At 48.6% G+C, this 9,767-nt stretch overlaps 1 protein-coding gene across 2 annotated transcripts in view; it reads left to right on the top strand.

Moving 5' to 3' along the window:
* The window catches only part of Prkca (protein kinase C alpha), a 412,947-nt gene that overhangs the window by 387,059 nt on the left and 16,121 nt on the right, over nucleotides 1-9,767 (top strand). For both annotated transcript variants that reach the window (XM_031350714.1, XM_031350715.1), the window contains exons 15-16: nucleotides 5,289-5,396; nucleotides 7,405-7,545. In XM_031350714.1, coding sequence (XP_031206574.1) covers nucleotides 5,289-5,396; nucleotides 7,405-7,545 — 249 coding nt within the window. The remainder of the gene's footprint in view (nucleotides 1-5,288; nucleotides 5,397-7,404; nucleotides 7,546-9,767) is intronic.

The raw sequence follows: 9,767 nt of genomic DNA, 5'->3' as shown, positions 1-9,767 counted from the left end.
TCTCCTTCCTCCTCTCCTTCCTCCTCTCCTTCCTCCTCTCCTTCCTCCTCTCCTTCCTCCTCTCCTTCATCCCCTCCATCTTCCTCTCCTTCCTCCTCTCCTTCCTCCTCTCCTTCCTTTTCTCCTTCCTCCCTCTTTTCTTCCTTCCCACCTACCTGCCAGCCTTCATCCCCAGGATTTCCCAGGCTGCATCCCCTAGTGAGGAGCCCAGGAGGTAAGTCTCTCTTGGGCCTTATAACGTAAGGTGTAGTTGGTTTGGGCTCACAGTTAGGAGGGTACACTCAGCAACAGACACCCAAGACAGCTACACACATTGCATCCCAATCAGGAAGCTGAGAGAGATGAATGCTATTACTTATCCAGCTTTCTAGTCAGCCCTGGACCTCAGCCCATGGAATGTGGACACCCACATTTAGGGTGGGCCTTCCAACATCAGTTATCCAAGTCTAGAACTTGGCACAGGCATGCCCAGGATTTAATTTCCATGGTGATTCTGAATCTCATGAAGTTGACAGGATGAACCATCGCAGGCCTTGTATGCAGAGCCTAGATAGATGGACTGTCATAGGATCCTGACACCTCATTTCAACCGGCGATCCTGAGTAGATATCCGGGCCTTCCAAGGAGGTCCCTCTCACCCCTGTTCCCCCACCTGGAGCTTCCTTACACCTTCCGGCCTATTTCTCACGCTGCTTTTCAGCTACTTAGCGTGCCTTGCGTGCACCCCACAAAGTCTCTACTTTGTATTGAAAAGAGTGATAATCCTCAAAAATGGTACCTGCAAGGTTTCTGATATACTGGTGCCTTGCTGGCACAGGCCACAATCTCTGTTCCATACAGCTCTACTCAGCTGCCTACAAAGAGCAAACACAGTTCCAGTCAGAAGCTGGCAAAGTGAAGTGAATTCATGGTGTGTATATGACGTGGCCGCGGGTGTCATCCAAATAACCACGGCCCCTCACAGTCACAGGGACTCAGTGACAAGAGCAGATCGGCACAGGGACTGAGGTCCCTCATAATCACAGGGACTCAGTGACAAGAGCGGATCAGCACAGGGACTGAGGTCCCTCACAGTCACAGGGACTCAGTGACAAGAGCGGATCAGCACAGGGACTGAGGATGAAGACTGATTGCGAGCTTATCCGAGGGGTCAGGCACTACATTTGTCTTCCTTAACTATGGAAGGCTAACGGTGATTGGGGAAAGGTGGCTGGTTGCAATTTTATGTGCCTTCGGCTTATCAGTTGTCAGCAGCCAAATGGAGCCATTAAGTCTGAATAGCCTGAGTCTATATCCAGTCTCTGAATAGCCTGACAAGCATAATTGCTTGGGCAGGAGCATTAATAGTGCGTATGTGGCCCTCTGCTGAGCTCATTGTGGCTCCCAGTGTTCACGGTATTGGTCATAAGGGGACAGGCCCTCTCATCTGTGTCCTTTCCTTGCCATAGACGTTTGTTTGTACGGGGTGCTTCATCTCAGTAATTGGAGCTTCAGCCCAAATGGTCCATGTGTGTCCCTCTTCCTTCCTCCGAGATCCTCAGCCGTCTGCAGAGCAACATGGCAGGGCCCTTGCCTACTGCCTGTTAGGAAGTGATTCAGGAAGCATTTTGTACCGTGGGAACCATCACCCCATTTGCCTGATGAAAGCTGAGAGCTTTCCGGTGGGGCGTGGGGCTCAACACGTTCAGAAAATTTTCTTTACACAAACCCGAGACTTGTTAATGAGGAGCTGAGCTCAGAACACTGTGTCCAGATTTGCAGACACTTAAAAATAGCGGTAGGAATAGAGATAGGAGAGAGGCACTCGGAAACGGTCACGCACTACGGGCCCGGGCAGCATTCTCTCCACATTACTAGAAAGGAGGAGGATGTAATTATAAGCTGGCACCACTGACCTGCCTTCAGTACCAAGGCCTGCGAGTGGGTGATTATCTGTAAAGAGCCCCGGGTGAGCTGGAGAATCCTAGCAAGAACATAAGCAGGCTCACACCCTCTGGTGCGTGATCCCACACCAGATGCTGTTCCTTAGAAGTAATCCAGAGGAAAAAGGAGCCCGCGTGCTGAGATGTTTCTACTAGCATTTGCTAGCTAAACGTGTTGCTGGAAATGATTGTTAATGCACCCAAAGACCCATGAATCCATTTGAAGAGATCTTGGTGGCTCTTGGGCCCTGAACAGGCAACAGTTAGAAAATCAAAGAACACAGATAGTATCTTATTTGAAAAATAATGTAAGAAAACCTGAGAATCCATAAAAAAATAAAAGGACATTTGTAAATATGACAAATATGACAGGGAAACTATACCCATAAAGTATCTATAATATGGCTACTTAAGAACTGAACAAGAGCGGGGCGATGGTGGTACATTCCTTTAATCCCAGAACTTGGGAGGCAGAGGCAGGCAGATTTCTGAGTTCGAGGACAGCCTGGTCTACAGAGAGAGTTCCAAGACAGCCAGAGCTATACAGAGAAACCCTGTCTAGAAAAAAAACGAAAGAAAGAAAGGGAGAAAGAAAGAGAAACAAACAAACAAACAAACAAGGGAGGAAGGGAGGGAGGGAGAAAGGAAGGAAGGAAGGAAGGAAGGAAGGAAGGAAGGAAGGAAGGAAGGAAGGAAGGAGGGAAAAGGAAGAAAGAAAGAACTGAACAACAGAGCCTGGTGGTGGTGGTGGTGGTGCACACCTTTAAGTCCAGGACTCGGGAGACAGAGGCAGAGGCAGGCAGATCTCTGAGTTCGAGGTCAGCCTGGTCTCCAAAGCGAGTTCTACAGCCAGGGCTACTCAGGGAGACCTTGTCAATAAAATAAAATGAAACAAAGTAAAACAAAACAAAATCAAACAAAAGCCTCTCATCATCCTAGCTACTACTAGCAAGAACTGAACAATGATAATACTAGGTGGCCTGCCATGGTGCACGGGGGAAGTCACATGGGATGCCACCCCTAGACGAAATACAGGTGATTAAAACTGCTGAGAGGGAAAGTTAGTCTTCCCCAGAGATAAGCACCCTAAGTGATTATCTCCTCCCACATGGTCAGCGCAAAACAGAGTTACATAACCAACAGTAAATGGATTTAGCAGCTTGAATCTATACATTTATACATATACATATACATACATACATACATACATATGTATATGCATACCTTTCTGGCATTATCTTGAAATCTGTAATAGTGGTATGTTTGTACATGTGTGTGCCTGTATGAGTGTATATGTGAGGGTTGCATGTGCATGTGTTTATATGTTATTATGGAGGCCAGGGGTTGCTACAAGCGTCTTTCTGAGTTGCTTTCCATCTTCTCCTTTGTGACCAGGTTTCCCATGGAACCTGGAGCTTACTGATTAGGCTAACAAACCTATCCAGGGGTCCCCTGTCTCTACTCCCCTGTGCTGAAATTATTGGCATGCACCACCAGGCTCTACTTTAAAAAAAAATTTATCCTGGGGTCTAAATTCAAGTCCCCATGTTTGCACAACATGCACTTTGTCAACTGAGCCATCTCCCTAGGCCCATTGTAGTTTTGAATAAGGAGTTAAAGACCTCCAAAGAATGTAGCCCATCTTGACTCAAAACCCTAGAATGCTGTACTGGGAGGTGACCAACTGATGACTGGGAATTGAGCCCATGTCCCGCCCACCTCAGAGACAACATTTATCCTTCGAAGAACACGCTCACCTTAAATTCAGACTGTACAGTGCTCCTGGCAGGGTGAGGTTTGCAGCCCAGATCAGAGCTTAGCATGTCTGTCTTAGTTATGAACACATCTTTGGCCAAAGCTCAAATCCTTTCTAGGTTCCTCATTAGAGGAGATGAAGTGGTGTGTGGATGTCTAATAAAAAGTATCGAGAGGATGCCTGCTATGGGGCCAAAAAGAAGGTGTGTTGGACAGCAGGTCAGGCACCACTGTCGCTCTTGGATGGCCCAGCCCTACCCCAACACAGCCATCTGCAGCTGCAGTCTCCCGCTGACCTGCTCTGTAGATGCCAAGTTTCATCTACAGGCCATGGCAGGCCCTGCCCATGCTGCCCTAACTAATTCACAGCCAGACTCATTCCTTCTCCTCACCCACATGCACACTGCCATCACATCACAGGTGCTTTTCAAAGCCAGGCGTTTGTAACCAGAAAAAACGCTCTTTGTTAACACGTAGAGAGCAAGAGAGAGAGAGAAATGAAGAGTCACAAGTCACAGAAACTATGTTCCCCCTTGCCTGGCCCAAAGGGAGGGCTCTTTACACACTTGGCATCTTTCCCCCAGAGCATGTGGCTCTCCTGCCCTGGCCCCATGCCCAGTTCCCCTTCAAAGCTCTCTACCAGGGAAGCCCCTGCCATCTTTATGTTACACTGAAGGTCGGTTGTACCAAAGATGATATTCAGGAATTTCCCATAAGTCCATCCTCCTGGGCACATCCCATTAGAGTGAGCGAGAGAATAGTGCCCTCAGGGGAAAAGATGCAATGAAGAAACCACTTGAAGGGCACCTTGGACACAGAAGGATGGTTCTGTGGTCTTCTTACAATCCCTCCCAAGAGCCACCTCTGCCTCAGGAACAACCGTAAGCTCCCTTCCTTGAGCTTCTTCTGGGTACTACCACTAAGCTCTGAGCTAGTCAGAAACTTCACCATAGGAGCTGCTGTGTATAGGCCATTAGAGCGCGGACATCCAGCCGGGAAACAACTCCATATTCCACAGTATCACTGGTTTGTCAGCCAGCCCACTAGAAGGGGCAAAGGACATATCTAAAATCCAGCTCCTGTCAATTGCCACCAAGCAGACTACCTGTCTTGTCAGGTCACAAGAGTTCCAGTTCCTCTCTGTCGCTAGCCTGAAGTTCCCTTCCCTCAAGTCAAGGCAAAAAAAAAAAAAAAAAGCATTCTCTGCATACACCCCCGCCTCTGCCACATACACACATGCCCTCTAGACACAGAACCATCTGCAACCTGACTTGTTCATAATTAGATTTTTAGTACATAATTACAAGATTAATGGATTAATTATAATTTATTTGCAAATCACTAAACGTATTACTCCAAAACATTTTCCCTAAAGATTAGTTTGGGTCGCCCCGGGTAGATAAATGAAAGGGACAGTTTACAAAAAAAAAAGAGGGGAACCACCCAACCAGCAGCCTAATTAAAGATAATCACATCAGCCTGTGTTCACCGGGCCGACCTTGCCTCCTGCGGTGTGTGGGGAAAGACAGTCCATTTCTTCTCACAGATCTCTAAGTGCCGCCATGGTAATGCGTTACTCTTCCCGCTTTTTCCCTTCTTTGTCTGAAACAGCCTCCATTTGACGGCGAAGATGAAGATGAACTGTTTCAGTCTATAATGGAGCACAACGTGTCCTACCCCAAATCCTTGTCCAAGGAAGCTGTCTCCATCTGCAAAGGAGTGAGTACATCTGGTTTTCTTCTCCGGGGGTCAACCATGATGACTGGCAAGGGAAATACCGTTTCCATACTTGATATTGTTTCTGAGACAGGGTCTTGCTCTTTAGCTCAGCCAGCTCTGAACTCAATATGTGGCTCAGGCTGGCCTTGAACTTACAACCCGCTTCCTTAAAGCTTTCAAGTGCTGACATCACAGGCACATACCATTATGCCCAGCTTCCTTTTCCAGCCTTCTAAAAAACACACTAGAACTATCACAACTTATGCATGTTGCTGCAACGTTTGGTGACATGCAGGGCATAGAGGGACAGAACAGATGCACATTCCAGTACTGTCCAAACATCTTGACCCCTCTTACTGTCTACACTTCAGTTCCCAATCCACCTCGTAGCATTGCAATGGGGTGCAGAGGCACTAGAATTAATTGTAGCTCAATCAATAACATATTTGCCACATAAGCATGAAGACCTGAGTTCAGTCCTCGGAACCCACATACAACAGCCAGGCATGCTGCATGCACTGTGGAGGTAAAGACAGGTGGACCCTGAGGTTCACTAGCCAGTCAGCGTAGCTCCAATCCATATGTTCCAAGGAAGAACACCATCCAAGGTTAGTCTCTACACATATGCAGACATCCATATACCCTCTGTCTTCCACACGTGCATACACCTACAGTCACACAAGTAAAGAAATAATCGCAGGCCCTTGGGGAGTGCTAATCCTCATATCTGTGACAGTTTATCCTTACTCTCTCTTAAGATATATATATTAAAAATGGGTCTAGACCATCTATTGATATATCAATTAGTTTCACAAGATGGATACGTGCATGTAACTACCGTGGTCAAAGACAGAACCCTAGATGCCCGCTCCTCTCTCCCCTGATAGTTGGCCTTTGCACAGGTGGGATTTCTCAGCGTGTGCCACAAGCCTGGCTCTTTACCCAGCATGGCATAGTAAATGTGGGCACGGGCACATCACTGTGTGGCCGTGTTTCCTTCTTCCATGTTTGCTGTGTGGACATTGAACAGTGCATCCCTGTATTTCGCTTGGTGAGGAGGGTGCTTGCATTGTTTCCGCCTTGGCTGGAGGCTATTATAAATAGAACTGTTTTAAACCTTCTGGGTTCTTGACCAGCTCTCCTTTCAGGAAAATGCTAGCAACTTAACTGGCTGCAGTGAACTTAATTGGTCTTTAGTGGTCATGATTTAAGTCGCAAAATTCCTTTTTAAATGTATCAAAAGAGAGTGTACCCCACTCGGTGTTTCCTATTTAGTGTATTTGAAGGTCAAGGCTAGCTGCCTATGGTAGCTGAGGAGCCCCTGTCTGGAAGAGCGCAGGGTTAACACTGCCCCGCCTGCCCCTGGAGTCCCACAGCAGATACCTTGAAATGAACAACTCTCGGTCTTTGCTACAATGTGTATTTCCCTAACCCGTGAGCCTGATGATATTTTGATCCAGGCAATAAAGAAGAATGTGGTGCTTGCTACACACAGCATCCCGTGTGATGCAGGCCTGCAGTGCTCTCAGCACACATGGTTTCCCATGATCTCATGTTTTATTTTAATCAGACATTCATATAAATAACATGAACTTCCTTCCCTCCCTCCTTCCCCTTCCAGTTTTCCCTCCTTCCACGTTGGCAGTGCTAAGTATTGAACCTAGGGCTTTAAACCCTGGAAAGGTGACTCCTTACTACTGTGACCTATCCTTAGTCCCCCAGCCCCCATCTACATACAAGGATGCCAGGTTCGAAAAGCACGTGATACATGCAGATGCCTGTTTGGAGTTCTCTTCCATTCGGTCATTGGTTCCAACTGCTTCCTTACTGTGAAAAATCACTGCACAGAGGCCACACTTGCCACCCCACATGAGGCCACACTTGCCACCTCACATGTTTTTCTTGGTGGACTTCCAGAGCCTCCTCGGGTGGTACCACCATCTAGTCGTAGGCAGGGCTGGGGAAGGTTCTGTCACTCACCTATGTCTTTGTCTCTTTATCTCTCTAGCTTATGACCAAACACCCTGCCAAGCGGCTGGGCTGCGGGCCCGAGGGAGAGAGGGATGTCAGAGAGCATGCCTTCTTCAGGAGGATCGACTGGGAGAAACTGGAGAACAGGGAGATCCAGCCTCCATTCAAGCCCAAAGTGGTGAGTCCAAAAAGGCAGGCCAGTATCCTGAGCTCTGTGTCCCTGATCTCAGACATGGCCCTCCCTTCCATCTCTCTGGGCAGTAGAAGGCTAGTGACCCTAGCCTTGGCAGAGTAAGAATGGCTAATCAGTCACCAGCTCAAGACTGTGCACAGTCCTAGAATCTGATAGCCAGGGTAAAGTCAGAAGGACAGACACTTACCCTCTAAAGGATGGGCCACAGTGCACTGAACACTGGGGACACTGTACCCTGCAGAGATTTCCTTTCCTGGTCCTTGGCAGGACTCAGGTCTCAAATCTATCTCCTAAATCTGCCTGCTCCCCCAGCCTCCCTCATCCTGCCCCACCATGGGGTCCTGAAGCACACCTACATCTCCACCATCCCACAGGGAGAATCTGAACACAGTTCCCACAGTGGCTTCTACTTTGAGGAACGGGTGGCTACCACCAGTGCCACACTGCCAGCTTTCTTCAACTTCTACCATGTGATTCCCAACCCATTATATGACAGCCCTGTTGCTGGCGCTTTTCAAACATTAGTTTACATAATTCTCCCAACATCCCTGTGAGGCAGAAGGATGTGAGTGTCCCAGCTTTGCATTTGAGAAAACCAAAACACATAGAGGCTGACTAGCTCACTAGAAGACATAGCCAGCAGATGCTGGATGGATGGGTCAGGTCCTTTCCACTAGGCTGTTGGTGGCAGCCCTGCCACTTCTTCTGGTAGTGAATGGCAGCCAGTATGCTCCTTCTCAAGGTTTCTGTCTCCAGAACTAAACTAAACTGAGTATCTTTAAGACACCAACTCCTTGTCCACCCAGCCTGCCACTCCACAGTCCCCAGGACATCTGCCCAGAGAGCCAACCCTTCCAAGTCTCAGCCCCACTAAGCCTCTGGTGTTCTCCAGTTACTATAAGGCAAGCTGCCGCGGTCCATGGCCAGTCAGAAGTTTCCTCTCTGCCACCTGATTAGCCCCAATCTGTCTAACCAGCCTGCCTGAGCAGGCCAGGGGGACCCCTGCGGTGCCAGAGTTGCTGAGTAGGAGCAGCAAATCCATCCTCAGCCATGCCCATGTGCCCTCTGTGCCAAGAATAACACTGGCAGTGGTGAGCCCGCTGGACTTTATTCTCCTCAGACATTTTTAGCACAGACCGAAGACAAACTAAAATTAATCAGGTTAATTGACCGCCCCCCCACCCCCAGCCTTTTCTTCACCAGCCAAAAAAAATTCAGGGACAGAAGCCAGGCCGCAGAGGAGACACGGTTCAGGGAGGAGTGAGAAGCAAACAGGGTCTGATGCTTTGTTTTGTCATAAGGCAAAATAGATCAAGCAGAGAGAGAGACAAGCAGTGAGGGAGTTCTCAGCCACACGAAGAGCAGTGAAGAGCCACCCTTGAGCTCAGTCCCCACCCCAACCCCCAGGCCACACAGAGCAGTTATCTCCTAATTTCAGCTGAGGAGGATCATGCAAGGGTCCCTAGGGCATCGCTCTGTCTGTATGGCACGATGCTGGTATGGAAATACTACATCAAGAAGAGTCCAGGGATCAGAAGGCCGTTTAGGAGAGAGGAAAGCAGCTTAGTCAAAAACCAGGATATGGTTAGCCCAGGTAGTGGGGAGAGAGGACTGCAGACAGAAGCCGCTCTGACATGTGTTACCCAGCTCCCTCGGTGAAACATGCCTCACCCCAGCTCCCTCGGTGAATCGTGCCTCACCCCAGCTCCCTCGGTGAATCGTGCCTCACTGGTCCACAGCTAAATGCAAACAAACTCAGGGGTGTCTTCAGAAAAAGAGAAAACAAACAAACAAACAACAACAACAACAAAAACCAGTCAGGTAGTTCAAAGAGGAGTGAGCATCACAGGCCTCTCTGTTGGAAACACCCAGGCAATGTGGCTGCCAGAGCCTCTTACTCTGCCATGCCCAACAGTGAGCCCAGCTTTGAGGTTTCATAGTACCCCATCTCTGAGCAGCCCTAGCAGGCCTACCTAGCAGCCTCATCTTGGGGGGCCTTCCTGGTGGGTTTCTAACAAGCACTGGAAACCCAATTTTCCTGAGATCTGCAGGATTAAAGGCCAGTAGCTGTTCTCCCATTTGTACTGCCTGGCTTCCATGGAATTAAGCCTTCACTTATTGTCAAGTACCAGCTGTGGACTGCCAGTGCTCACAGTATTGGCTGGCTGCTTCTGGGCATCTTATCTGTGCTTGTAGATTCAGAAGTC

The sequence above is a fragment of the Mastomys coucha genome, unplaced genomic scaffold, assembly GCF_008632895.1.
Source record: "Mastomys coucha isolate ucsf_1 unplaced genomic scaffold, UCSF_Mcou_1 pScaffold5, whole genome shotgun sequence".
Taxonomy (NCBI): Eukaryota; Metazoa; Chordata; class Mammalia; order Rodentia; family Muridae; genus Mastomys; species Mastomys coucha.
The sequence above is the reverse complement of the archived record's forward strand: the minus strand, read 5'-3'. Positions and strand labels throughout refer to the sequence as shown.